Source organism: Sphaerodactylus townsendi, linkage group LG06 (genome assembly GCF_021028975.2).
Source record: "Sphaerodactylus townsendi isolate TG3544 linkage group LG06, MPM_Stown_v2.3, whole genome shotgun sequence".
Taxonomy (NCBI): Eukaryota; Metazoa; Chordata; class Lepidosauria; order Squamata; family Sphaerodactylidae; genus Sphaerodactylus; species Sphaerodactylus townsendi.
This window is the reverse complement of record NC_059430.1, coordinates 105,942,799-105,957,559: the sequence shown is the minus strand read 5'-3', so window position 1 is coordinate 105,957,559 and position 14,761 is coordinate 105,942,799. Positions and strand designations below refer to the sequence as shown.

The window sequence follows — 14,761 nt, the reverse complement described above, 5'->3', positions numbered from 1 at the left end:
TGTGACTGATATGCACTGACCCACCTGTGGCATGTATGTGAAGTTTTGGATTTTTTGCCCCTATGTGCATCATCACTTTACATTTTGCTACACATTGAACTGCATTTCTAAGCATTTCTTAGCCCACTGCACCCTAATTTTATCAAGGTCCGCTTGGAGCTCTTTAACAGAATCCTTTCTTTGTGGTTTCTCACCACCCTACATAATTTGTAGGACATCATCTTCAAACTCTGGCCACGCCACCACTACTCCACCCCTACTTCCAGGTCATTTACTTGAATAGGTTAAAGAGTACTGGTCCCAATCTGACGGATCCTTGGGGACACCACTCCACTACATCTCCTCCGTTGTGAGAACTTCCCATTTATACCCACCCTTTGTTTCCTGTTCCTCAAACTTTTCAGTTTTTAATCCATAGGAGGACTTCCCCTCTTATTCCCTTCATTCCACGCTGAGTTTTCTCAACAGTCTCTGATGAGGAAATTTGTCAAAACCTTTTGGAAATCCAAGTAGACAGTGTGTCCACTATGGTTCCCCCTTATCCACATGTCTGTTTCTACACCCTCAAAGAACTCTAGTAAGCTTTGTAAGACAGGACTTTGCCTCTCACAAAAGCTCATGCTGACTCTTCCTCAGCAGGTCTCTTTGCTTTTCTACATGTTTAATAATTCTTATGTTTAATAATGATATAGATTCTACACTTAATTTTACTGGTGAACAGATGTCAAACTGACTGGCCTATGTAATTTCCTGGGTCCCCCTAGACCCTTCTCTTTTCTTAAAGATTGGTGTGACATTGGCCATCTCTCCAGTCTTCTTCAGGGGATGGAGCCTCTGATTCTCAGGGATAAGTTGCATATTAATGTGAGAACATCCCAGCAATTTCCCATGCTTGGAAGGCTCTTTAAGAACTTCTTGGATAGCAAAGATGCCAATCTGGGAGCCGAGAGGATTTTGCGGTAGCATTTAGTTTATCAGTGGCTGCCAGGAAACTTCTTCCTTGTCTACCACTATGCTTCTGCTAGTTTCCCACCAGTTCACCTCCTAAGAAGCTTGGTTCAGGTGCAGGAATTTTCCTCACCTCACCTCTTGGGTGAAGACAGATGCAAAAGAATCTATGCATTCCCTAGCTTCCTCTGCAAATCTCCCTGTCATCTTTGTTAGCACACCTTTTGTTCCTTCATCATCTAATGGGCCTACCGCTTCCTCTAGCTGGCTTCCTGCTTTTGATGTACTTGAAGAACTGTTTGTTGCTAGTCTTAATGTTACAGCAGCCATGCGTTCCTCATATAATCCTTTTTTGCCTCCCTTGGCTACAGCTAATCTTGCTTCTCTTTGCCACCATTTGTGTTCTCCCTGGTATTCTTCATCAGTTAAGTTGGACTTCCATTTTCTAAAAGACATCTTTTTTGTCCTAATAATTTCCTCATAATTTGTCCCTTGTTAACCATGGTGGCTTTCTTTTGGACTAGGCGCTGCCTTTCCTAACTCTCTGAGAACACATTCCAGCTGAGCTTTTTTAAGACTGTATTTTTAAATAACCTCCAAGCACCTTGGACATTTTTGACTCTCTTAATTTTCCCTTTTCAGCTTCCTCGCACTATCCCCCTCATCTTTGAGAATTTCCCTTTCTGAAGGCAAAATGTAAATACATTAGTAGTTGTCACTTGTCTCGCATGCAGAGATACTGGAATCTGACAGCAGTTGTGGTGCGCATGTTCCCTATCGGCTCAACAACACTGACTTCGCACTCAGGTCCTGGGTCCCACATAGAATTAGGATCTAGGATCCCACATCTCCCCTGGTTGGACTTCTTACAACCATCTGCTCCTAAGCCACAGTCATTTCTAGCATATCCAGGAAATGTTCTCTCCTTACTACTTGACCTGAACATACGCATTTTTCCAGTTTATGTGGGGATAGTTAAAATGCAGCCCATTACCTTTACCATATTATTTTGCTTTTAAATTTGTGGCCTCTCTAGTTTCTTTTTCCATCTCAGAATCCTCTTGTGCACTTTGGTCAGGGGGACGATAATATATTCTTAATGTTAAACTATGCTTCACCCCTGGTATTGATATCCAATTGATAACAAAATACTGGAAACACATAAAATTACATCTATCACATTAAAACTGCAATTCTGTAAATAGAGAAGTATTTTTCCTCTGTCCAGAATCTAAGCTTCATTGGTTGTTTTCTGTATCTATTTTCTTCCACCACATGAGGTCTGTTAGCTTCAGAGCCCAATCCGGAGAGGGAGGGACGGTCTCATCTCTGAAGCGGCACAGATTTGTTCTGATGTGGGTACCCACCGAGCTGGTGCAAGGGGCATACGCGCTGGTGGAGGGACCAGATACATGAGCATCTGGGAGCTGTGTGCTTTTCAGCACCCAACCTTGGGAGCATCCACTATTTCCCAGTCCCATTGTCGCAGGATCCTGTGCTGGCGTGGCTGGGGCCTTCTGGCATAGTGGGGGTGGAGCTGACCTTAGCTGGTTTCCATCCTGGCTTTGCCTCCCAGGATGCTGACGCACAGGGTGGCGCCTTTTGAGTGGCGTAAGACCACTGAGCCCAGTGGAGACATTCTCGCCCATGGTGAGGGGTGGAGTTTTTTTGTGTGTGTTTTTCCCCATGCCATCAAAAACCCTCTGGAAGTGGTGGAGTGGCGCTGCTTGCGGTGCCATTCCTGAATGTCCCAGGCCTCTGGATTGGGCTGCTCATCATCTTTTTTCCTAAACTGAAAAGCTCCAGACTCTAACCCAGTGGATCTCAACCTTCCTAATGCTGCGACCCTTTAATACAGTTCCTCATGTTGTGGTGACCCCCAACCCTGACATGTATCCATTTTACAGATGGAGAACACTGATGCAGAGTCCCCTGTGAAAGGGTCGTTCGACCCCCAGGTTGAGAACCACTGCTCTAACCTTTCCATATAGGAAAGGTACTTCAATCCCTTAATCATCTTGGCTGCTATTTTATGTATCTTTTCTAGCTCTACAATATCTTCATTTGTTTATTCAGTTCAAACATTTTTATGCTTTCTTTCCACCCAACTTAGCATCTCCAAGGCAATAGACAATCAAAAACATTGGAATGGATTGTAAAATACACAGTTACGTGTGTGTGTGTGTGTGTGTGTGTGTGTGTGTGTGTGTGTGTGTGTGTATATATATGTGTGTGTGTGTGTACATACGTACGTACATATGTACGTACATACATACGTGTGTGTGTGTGTGTGTGTGTGTGTGTGTAATAGCAGTTAAAATAAAACCTTGCAAACAGGAAGGATAATTTCTTCCAGTACTACAGGAAGGTTTCAGAGGGTCTGTACTGACAACTGGCAGAAGATAGGAATATATGGTGACCAGCAATTTACGCAGTATTCAGAATGAGGCTATGCTATAGATATAGGCCTTATCTATATTGATAATAAAGTATTGGCATTATAGTATTGGCATTATAGTATTTTCTTTTCAATTTCTTTTGTAAAAATGGCTAGAGTGGAATTTGTATTTTTCACTGCTACCACATTCTGAGTTTAATCTTTCACTTTAAAGGCTCAGTGAAGTTATATTCACTTGAGTTTTCATGTTCTAGAACCAACTTTGTTGAATGCGCTGAGTAAATCTTTACTATGCGGATCTTGATGTAGAAGGTTTGGGGAAAATAGGATTGTTAAACTGAGGAACTACATGGTGAAAAGTGATTCTGTAAAACTCAAAGTTAATCACAAAAATATAGAGTCCAACTTTTCTACTAACTCTGTAGTTTATAATGCCAATAAAGGCTTTGGAATTGGAGTCCATTTATTAGTTCACACTTGCAAGGGGTGGAAAGTTCCAGATTTTGCTGTGATAATTAACATATGCAGTGACTGAGAATTCTAAACCCCAATTCAAGCTGTTGGGATAGTGTAAAACCTCTTGCAAATTAGAATGTAGTAGTTTGACTCACTTTGAAGTTCTTTTATTAAAGAATGGTAACTTTAATGTCAGCAGAGATCATCCTGGAAAACTGAAATCTTTTTCTACTGGTTTCTGAATATAAAGTTAGAAAAAAAACTCATAGGTTTTGGGAGGCTTGCCTGTAGTCCGTGACTATTTGTGTATATTGTGTTAATAAGCTGTACAAGTTATGTTAAAACTGTATCATTTTTGTTTAAGACAAGCAGAATGGTATTGTGGAAAATTAATAAAAGACTGTTTGATCAGTAACCAAGCAATTTCACTGATACAGTTTTGCAATATGTCTTTATCTGATAGAGTCTGGAGCCACTTCCTTCGAGTGGGGCCGATTTTGGTGCTTTAGGAGAAGAATCTGAACTAATTGAAGTTGAACCAGAAACCAAACAGGAAATTTTGGAAAATAAAGATGTGAGTATTGGGTAACTTAAGTGGTGTGGATAAATCCATGTATATATGAAATGCAACTTCTAAATCAGTGTGACTGTGCCTGAATTTTAAAAAGTCAACCTTCTCTTATGTGTGAGGTTTGCAGTACTTTTAAAATTCCCTTTGGGATCCGTGAAAGAGAATTGTTAAAATTTTAAAATAAATTTTGCCTAGCTTAAATCCAAGGCATTAAAATGTAGTTATTAAAAATACTGTTCTCCAAGATGGCATAGTGACTTTTTTAAAAGGTTATAATACACTACACCTTTATTTTTTTATTAAGTAGGAGCTTGTGACTCTTCAGTTAGTATAATTAGGAATTAAATCAGAAGTTTCATGTGTTTTAAAGTTGGAGAAACAGTAACTAACACAGCGTGATGAAATGGTTCCGGTTACTGTTCAGGTTACAGGAATATAGGAAGTCACACAAGCTTGTTAAAAACTTTGATCATCAGAGAAACCAAACTAAAAAGCCAAATAGGTTGGATCGAAGGATTGTTTTGAAGCACATGCCAGGAAACGAAAGTTACCTGAGGGACAAAGGGAAACAAAGAAGGAGATTCTGCTATGGGCTAGGCAAGAGAGATCATCTCTCGCCCACAGGTCCTCGGTTTGAACAACTAAACCGGGCTGGAATGGTCCTCTGCTGAGAAATCAGTGTAAGAGAAACCTTTTATTTTCTGTACACAATAAAGTCTTTGGCTGATTCCGCAGGGGGCAAAAACAGCAGTGTGAAAACGGTGTAAAAGGGTTTATACTGTTTTCACACCATTTTCACACCATTGTTTTTAGCCCATGCAGAATCAACCTTTGAGAACTCAGCAGTTTGGAGTGTCTGGATTGGAAAGAACCCGGATTTGAGAGCAGGATTCAAACACACACACACCCAGTCCTGATCTCGTGACACATAGTATATTGGTACTCTTGAGTAAAAACCAGAGATTGCCAAATTCTTAGAACTGGAGAAAAGTGTAAGCTTCAGAACCTAAGTTCTCGGGGACCTATTCAAAGAGAATCTGATCTGATATATCAGTTGTGAGCTTGCTGACAGGGACTCCTGTAACGTCAGAAATAATATGCACATTTTTGTTGCTATCTTTTGTCCTGGAGTAAAGGAATGGTTTGCTGCAGAAGATTATGGGAATGGAGTGCTGGTTGTTGCCCAGGAATTCCCATTTATAATCATTATGATGTCATAGTTTTAGGCAGAGAAATGTGAAGAGTTCTCTTCCGTTATATTAAAATTTGTGTGTATAGTAAATGTGTAGAGTGTAGACGTGTATAGGTTTAACATTTCATCAGTGAAGACTGGTGACCACATCTTGTTCAAAATAGATTTTGATTTTTCTCATTTTGATTCATAACATATTTTGGATTATCTTTTGAAATGATTCAGTAGTATTCCAACAATTCATAAGTTATAACAGTATTCAAAATTGAAGTTGTGTCTTTAATTATGATTAAGTATTTCAGATTGTCCAAACTTACTATTTTAAAATATTTAATATAATTAAAAAATATAATAAAAATAGATGTATGTAACAGGATATTCATAATAGATGCATAAGGATATTCATAATAGATGGATATTCATAATAGTGAATATGTATCCCTTAACCATAAAAAACCTGTGAAATTAAGAACTGTGTGTCTCTGCAAATTTCATTCTCTGGATAGCTCTCAACTACAATGAGTCCGATCTGGAAGTATCTCCATTTCAAGATATTGTGGGTTTTCCGAGTTGTAGGGCCTTATTCCAGTAGAAATTTCTCCTGATGTTTCGCCTGCATCTTCAGATGCCAGCCACAGATGCAGGCGAAACAGGAGAAAATACTACTGGAACGCGGCCCTGCAACTCGGAAAACCAGCAACATCCTAGTGATTCCAGTCGTAAAAGCCTTCGACAATATATGTGGGCAGTTAGTTAGTGAGCTGTTTCTTTCAATAGTATTTTGGGGTCTCTTTGGCCCTTTCCGCACGGGCCAAATTACAGCGCCCTAGGGATGGCAAGAACAGCCCTAGGGAGCTGTTCGCATGGGGGGGGGGGCAGCTGCTTTGCTTTGCAGCTGCGCCGCCATTGCTCCTCCCCAGTGGCGCAAAGCTGCCATTTTCCCACCTTGCTCCTCGAACAAGGTTTTGGGAAAACGGCGGCTTCCAGCCGCTGCTGTGCGAACGGCAGCGGCTGGAAGGCGCCATCCCTCCCCCCCTTTCCCAATTGACTTACCTTCCCTGCGACTGTCTGGCACGTCACCGAGGCCTGGGGACGCGCCCCCCCTGCCCTGCGACTCCGGAGCGGTCGTGCATGGCAGGGGGACATGTCCCCTGGCCTCAGCGAGGCGCCGGACAGTCGCAGGGAAGGTAAGTTGATCGGAGCGGCAGCTTGTAGCGGCGCCGTCTTCGAGACTTTATGCGGCAGTCCCTGGGGGAGGTTGGAGTCGGCAGTCATGTACGGCGACCCAGCTAACGTGTTTTACGTCTTGAGGAAGCGGCCTTTGTTTCATGAGCCAGTCATGAATTCAGACTTTTCTTGTTTTCTTTTTGCTTCCAGTTCTTAACAAAGGCCAATTGGGCTGTGTTAAAACGTATATAAATTTACAGTTGAGGAATTTTAGGGGTGTTAACTACACAATTGTACTGTAAAATCTCCAATCCGACTGATAATTTCTACCACTAGTTTCCTGTAATTTGTTGCTTGTTTACATGTCCACTGGATGAAGAAAAAACCCACACTACTATGCGTTACATAGATATCAAATGAATATATCAATCCCTTTACCTGAAAGGGGGTGCCAAAGATTAATCATTTATATGTATGTATGTATGTATGTATGTATGTATATATGAAAAGTGAAGATAGGTCATAACAAAACTTTCCCTTAACATCTCACATACATAACTTTTGACTTGCTGATACTCAAAAACCAAAATACTCAAGTTACTGTGATCTTTAATGTGATATTGTCTGGTTGTTATTATCAAATCTATAGAGATTTAATATTCTGATGATGGTAATTTTCATTTGTAGGTTGTGGTTCAGCATGTACACTTTGATGGACTTGGGAGGACCAAAGACGACATTATTATGTACGAAATTGGTGATGTTTTCAAGGCTAAAAATCTCATTGATGTAAGTTAAATTCATGAAGCATTTTTAATGAAATGTTAAAAACTTTTAAATGCTGTTTTAATGTTTTTGAAACTTTGAAAACTTTTAATGTGTCGCCAATGTTCAAATGTATTATGCTTTAAACATAGAGTTACCTGTGGTCCGTGCTGACAAAACAGCTATATTTTAAACACATAATTGCTGCTGTTCTTGTTATTATTTATTTGATTTTACTCCACCCTCTCCCACCACAGTGGGCTCAGAGTAGTGTACAACAGTATAAGAGACAAACATTTATAGTGTACAACAAAATCAACAGTATATGCTCTAAAACATACGTACAGTGGCTCTTGACCAAACAAGGGTGGAACAATCTCAGGGCATTTCCCAGCCGTATACACTGAAACGCAAAAACCACAGTTCAGCCAGGCAAAGGGAAAGGAAAGAAAGGGAGGGTCAACTAAGATGGAAACATACCCATTGCTTCCCTTAACTGTAGGCCTCGTGGAACAGCTCCTTCTTGCAGGCTCGGTGGTATTGTGATAAATCCTTCAGGGCCCTGATCACATTTGACACAGTGTTCCACCAGGTTCGTGTCAGGGCCAAAAAAACCCCTGGTTCTAGATGAGGACTTTTTGGGTTGGGGATCACTGGCAGGTGGTTACAAGCGTTGCTGTCTGGGGGGCATATCAGGTGAGACCATCTTAGAAGCTCCTTCCTTTCCCCAGAACAGACACCTTGTGAGGTAGGTGGTGCTGCGGGAGTTCTGAATAACTGTGACTATGCCAAGGTCACTCACTGGCCCTTTCCGCACAAACGGTAAAGAGCACCTCAGGGACGCTAAAAACAGCATCCCTGGGGAGGGGTACACACAGCCGCTGCTGCTGCATTGCAGCAGCGCCGGCCTCGCAACACCTGAGTGGCGCGAAGACGCTGCTTTCGAACCTCGCTCCCCCAGCGAGGTTTTTCGAAAGCAGCGACTTCCAACCGCTGCCGTGTGAACAGCAGCGGCTGGAAGGCGCCATTTCCCCCACCCCGTCCCTGAACGCTTACCTTGTCTCCTGGCTTCCAGCTCATCGCAGAGGCCAGGGGACACGCCCCCCTGGCCTGCGACTCCAGAGCTGTCGCTCCAGCCTGCAGGGGCGTGTCCCCTGGCCTCTGCGACGAGCTGGAAGCCAGGAGACGAGGTAAGAGTTCAGGGCCAGGGCAGCCTGTGCGAAGGCTATGCCGCTGCCTGCCACCCTTCTGGGACCGTCCATGCGAACAGTCCTGAGGGTGTGTGTCAGCATTGTATATGCCGACGCGCCCCCACACCGTTGCGGTGTGGAAAGGGCCTCAGGCTTCTTGTGTAGGAGCAGGGAAACAAATCCAGTTCAATAAGCACTACACCACACTACTCTTAACCATTATACCACCATAATATGCAATCATCTGAACAAAAAGGTTAAAATGTTGCAAAAATCTTATGGGTAAAAAAGCCATTTGCTTAACAAAATCATTTGGCACTGAATATCTCAAGGGCAATCCTTTGTGAAGTTACTGCTGTCTAAACTTGTTGATTTCAGAAACTGGAATAACTGCGGAGAATTGCACTGTGACTGTACAATCCAAAGCCTGCCTTTTGCAAATAACCGTACAATCAGCCATACTGTTTTATTAAAACTTGCTTTTGAACTCATCTATTTTGAAGGTCATGAGGAAATCACACGAAGCTCGTGAAAAGCTGCTCCGGCTAGGAATTTTTAGACAGGTGGAGGTTCTGATCGATACATGTCAAGGTAATTGTGTTGCTGTGTGAGATGCCAAGATTGACTAGTTAGTTTCTCAGGAATGTGGCTGAGTTTATTTTAAACCTTTTATAGCGTATGCATTGAGACAAAAGTTAGAAAATAATTATCTGATATTGATATCCTAGCTCATGAGTACCTAACTTCACTGGAGAGCTGTTTCTCAATGTGCAGATATTCTTAAAATTAAGGAAGCTGCTTAAGAAATGAGTTGTCTTTTACCTATAAACCAATTGAAACTATCAGATTTTTAAAATGTATTGTTTATACTGTACACCAGAACCAGCATAGCGTAATGGTTACGAGTGGCGGACTCTGGCTCATTCCGCACATGCAGAATAATGCACTTTCAAACTGCTTTCAATGCTCTTTGAAGCTGTGCGGAATGGCAAAATCCACTTGCAAACAGTTGTGAAAGTGGTTTGAAAACGCATTATTTTGCGTGTGCGGAAGTGGCCTCTGATTTGGAGAACTAAATTCAGCCCCTCGCTCCTCCTCATGAAGCCTGCTGACTGAACTTGGTGAAATCATAGTTCTCTCAGAATTTTCTCAGCCCCACCTACCTCACAAAGTGCCTGTTGCAGGGAGGCAACTTGTAAGCTTCCCCCCCCCCACCCCCATATTCACTTACAACAGGCATATGTTAAGCCACTTTAAGACTCCTTAAGGTAGAGAAAAAGGAGGTATAAAAACCAACTTCTTCTTTTTCATTAATACCTCTGTGTATCTAGGAGATGATGCTCTTCCAAATGGTTTGGATGTGACGTTTGAAGTAACGGAACTGAGAAGGTTAACGGGAAGCTATAACACTATGGTTGGCAATAATGAAGGGAGCATGGTAAGACCTGTTTCATGTACTGATGCATCTTTGTTCTTGGGGATATGATATAGACCAGGCCTTTGACACCTCATTAGATACTGCCCTCTGATCAGACAGGGAACCATTAAGTACCACACTAACCATTCCAACCAATGCCTTATCCATCTAACCATCTTAAAGGAGCAGCAGTGGTGTAGTGGTTAAGAGCAAGTGCATTCTAATCTGGAGGAACCGGGTTTGATTCCCCGCTCTGCCACTTGAGCTGTGGAGTCTTACTAAAATCAAAATACACAATATCCGCAGCATCCCTGCAATCTATTGTGAACCTTATGATATAGTGTATATATGTGGATATTGTTGTGCACCGCCCAGAGCCCCTCGGGGATGGGGCGGTCTACAAATCCAAACAATAAATAAATACATCTATCAAACCTGTCACCCAATCAACAAAGGAAATTAGATTAATCTGACAGGACCTGTATAGTCAGTCATTAAGCCGACGATGTGACAGGTCAGGTGCATTTTGTTACACGTGGAATTCTGTAAGGGAGTGGTAATCTAGATTATTTATTTATTTATTTATTATTGCATTTTTATACCGCCCTCCCCTGGAGGGCTCAGGGCGGTGTACAACACAGGGTGGTGTACAACACTAGATAAAGAATGTAGCATAAAGCAGAAATAGTCTAAACTATTTTTATCGAAGGATGTATTCTGTTTAACGGGATTTGTCTAGAAGAACAAGTGCTGAAAATGTGAAGGGGAAGAATTGAATGATTTTGCTGGGTAAACACATTGTGAAGTGTTCAAAGCTGCATATTTGTCAATCTCTTTAGGTACTTGGACTCAAGCTCCCTAATATCTTTGGACGTGCTGAGAAGGTGACATTTCAGTTTTCTTACGGCACCAAGGAAACGTCGTATGGCCTGTCTTTCTTTAAACCACAGCCTGGACACTTTGAGAGAAAGTAAGATTTTTAGAAAATATACTTAGTGCAATACCCTGACCTGGATGGCCCAGGCTTTTCTGATCTTGGAAATTGAGCAGGGTCAGCTCTGGTTAGTACTTGAATGGGAGACTATGAGGGCAGTCCAGAGTTGGTGCACAGATGCAGGCAGTGGCAAACCTTCTCTGTTCACCTGTTGCATTGAAAACACCATATGTTGTCACAAATCAGCTGTGATTAAGCGGCACTAAACTGATGCTGTGCGCCCTTCCTTGGGGACCACTAAATTCAGTGGCCCCCTGAGTAAACCTGAAAATGATCAGCCTGCATCTTTTTTCCCCTTGGAAAAAAAAAATACTTCAAGCACTTGTTTCTTCTGGCAGAGCTTTGTGTACTGAATTGTTTATCTTACCGCTTTACTCAGCTAAATGCTGAGTCTTTGTTCATCCTGAAGAGCTTTCTTCTTCTGAAAAGGTTTCTGCTGGAAGGACCTTTGCTTAGCTCAATGGTGGTAGCATATAATTCATTAGGATTTTCATTGATCTTATTGCAGTTGCTTGATTTCAGCTTTCATTTCCATTGTCAGTTGCAAATTCCAGCCTAAAACTTTGCATTTATTAGCTTTTTGAGTTATTCCTGTGCATGCCTTCATGCAAAAAATATTTCATAACCCGTGCAACTTACTCAAGTCATGTCCATGAACTTGCTGTTTTTAATAGTCAGCTTCAACAAAGGAGGCTTTCAAAACAATAAGCATAGCTAACCCGATCAAATACATTTTTCGTATGCATACCTCCATATATTACTCCACATGCTGTGTCGGGAATGCCAGTGATACATGAGAACTTTTCAGCGGTGAGTGTGTTATATTTAGGGTTTTTTAAAAAAAAATGCTGGTGTCCTGAGCAATTATTAACTATCAGAAGTGTTCTGTGTTCTAATGTTCTATCATAACTGTATGTTTAAGATAATGAAAGGCAAGTTGCTTGCATTGTTTGCATCATGGATTGAAACTGAGAGTTGGCGGTCAGTGCAGCTTCTAGGTCTTGTCCCAGTTTACCTGCAAAGCTTCAGTTTTCCGGGCATCTTAGGGAGTTTCTGGGGAAAGGCAAAGACAGGGAAAGATCACGAGATGCAGTGCAGCATGGAACTCCCACAATTATATCTTCCACAATTCTATCATATCCTATCAAGGCAAAAAGCATATGCTGCAAGCTTATTTTTTATCTCGGCCAGGCATTTGAAAACATCTGGCCAAAGTCCGCAAATAATTCTGAAATATAATTCATGTAAATGTCTTAGCAGACACAAAATTAAACCGAGTCATCACTGTCTCATAATTATCTATGTTACTTTGCCGAAAATGATTAAAACCAATTAATACGAACCATTGCGTCAGGATTATTATGCCTTTTGTGTGACTGCTTAAAGCAGGTGAGGACAGACCTTATGTTCCTGGTAACTACTTAAAGTTTTTCAAGAGCCTTGGGTGCTACCAATTATACACTGGTGGTTTGGTGAGTGGGGCCAGCCATTAAATAGCAGCATGTACAAAAGCCACACAATTTCTGAGCAGGACTGCAGACATCGGTGGGAAAGATTTCCCCCTGCTGTTTTCCCAAAGCAAACTACCGTAATGTGAGATCCAGTAATGGTTAAGAGCAGGTGGATTCTAATCTGGAGAACTGGGTTTGATTCCCCACTCCTCCTAAGTGGCAGAGGCGTATTTGGTGAACTAGATGTGTTTCCGCATTCCTATATTCCTGCTGGGTGACCTTGGGCTAGTCACAGTTCTTTGGAACTCTCAGTCCCACCTACCTCACAAGGAAGGGAAGGGAAGGAACTTGTAAGCCACCTTGAGTCTCCTTCCAGGAGAGAAAGACCCAATGAGTCTCCTTACAGGAGAAAAAGGTGAGATATAAATCCAAATCCAAAGTCTTTGTCTACTTCATGGGGAAGGTGTGCAGTTTCTCCTGTGCTTTTCTTGGAAGATGTAAATTGCAGATTTGATGCAGGGGCAAATAGTCGATACAGTGTTCTTTTTCGTAATCAGATGGACATTCTATGTGCCTGCTTCTGGCTGCTGTGCTGACATCATGTCTAGGTTTTTGCACAGTCGTGACACTGAGACATTGTGTGATGTCATACCTACCTCCAAGTTCTGTGGCCTGATACCTCTTTATCTAGAGCAAAGGTGTGCGTGTGAAGGAGGTAGTGGAGACATAGATGGGGAAAGGCACTGATACTATTATTTCCCCATCCGAGCAAACGGTATTGGTGTCACCTTGTTCTTTCCACAAAACAGAAAGAAGAGAGATGTCGCTGTGGTAGCTCTAAAGGGAGGAAAGATAAAGTGATTACTTTAGCGCTAGGGAAACAGGAGGAGTGTTATTTTTAATTGCTTAGGCAGTGGCTGGCCAGTCTCGAATGACCTTTTGTCCAGCTGTCTTACTAATTACATTGCATGAAACACCAGTCTGACTTAAAGGTTCCAGAGCTGGTCTGAGGTCACAACTAGTGGTTTGTGTTGGCTCACGCACATGCAACTGCTACTGTGTTGCTGATAAAGCAGTATCTAATTGTGCCTGAACACTGGTTCACTTGATAAGAATGCAAATAATGTTGACTAGAGGTGGTTGACCTGTTGCAGCATTTTGAGATCCATTTAAAGGTCCAAAAACCGGGATCATCAGCACAAACCCCTCCAGTAGACCTCGCTATATACTGCTAAATGAGTCAGGGCCATAGAGAACTTGCCTTACGTATCTACTCTTTTCGCTTCAGTGACAAAAATTAACTTTAAAGACTTTAGTTCTTAATCATGTATGTTTTAATTCACATCCTTTCATTATAATAATCTTACGTTTCAATATTTTACTTATAGTGTTTCTCTCAATCTGTATAAAGTAACGGGGCAGTTCCCATGGAGTTCTCTTCGCGAGACTGACCGAGGAATATCAACAGAAATCAGTGTAGGTAATTTACTGTTAATTTGCCTAAAAATAGGACTATTAGTGGCAACTACTTCTCCCCTCTGGCAATTGTCCTGCCAGATGTACAGGTCTCCTCTTCCTGGCGGTCTTGGGAATTGTGAAAATTTAGAGGGCGTCTTTTCACTGCCCATGAGAGGCCAACCCTTTCCTAAGTTTCCTATTTGCGCCTACTACATTGACCAAAAAGGATAAGCAGCACAGCAGTCAGATACAAATTGAGTCAGATGCAGCTACTTTTTCTGCAGTCCCCATGTGAGCGTGGGCAGCCCAGCATCTCATGTATGGGAGAACTCCCCAACAGCGAATGTGTACGCCCTTTTGTAAAGCTTAATCAGCCAATTACCCCACTTGCTGCTCATCTGCCTAGCAGGAAATGTGCAGTACCAGCGTCCGCCTTTTGGGGGCACAACAGTTCTGCGCAGAATTGTGCCCTCTTGCTCCCAGAGAGCCAACTGACCTTGCCATCCCCTGCCTCGTGGACATCACTGACAACCGCATCAAGAGCCTGTGCGAAGTCAGTGCTGTGTTTTTTCTCAGGAGGAACAGCTTCTGCAGTCAGTTTCAGAGGGCAGCTGTGTTGATCTGCAGTGGAACAGCTAGACTGGGCTCTAATCTAGCCTCTGGAGTATGGCTCAAGTCAGCGTTTTCTGTTTCACATCCTTCCCATAATAGTTTATTTCAACCATTTATAACAGTGGTTCTCAACCTGGGGGTC

General features: G+C 42.3%; 1 protein-coding gene across 1 annotated transcript in view; it reads left to right on the top strand.

Moving 5' to 3' along the window:
* SAMM50 (SAMM50 sorting and assembly machinery component) overlaps positions 1 to 14,761 on the top strand; it is a 31,242-nt gene that overhangs the window by 2,490 nt on the left and 13,991 nt on the right. The window contains exons 2-7 of the mRNA XM_048501883.1: positions 4,266 to 4,376; positions 7,420 to 7,521; positions 9,191 to 9,278; positions 10,019 to 10,125; positions 10,944 to 11,074; positions 13,938 to 14,025. Coding sequence (XP_048357840.1) covers positions 4,266 to 4,376; positions 7,420 to 7,521; positions 9,191 to 9,278; positions 10,019 to 10,125; positions 10,944 to 11,074; positions 13,938 to 14,025 — 627 coding nt within the window. The remainder of the gene's footprint in view (positions 1 to 4,265; positions 4,377 to 7,419; positions 7,522 to 9,190; positions 9,279 to 10,018; positions 10,126 to 10,943; positions 11,075 to 13,937; positions 14,026 to 14,761) is intronic.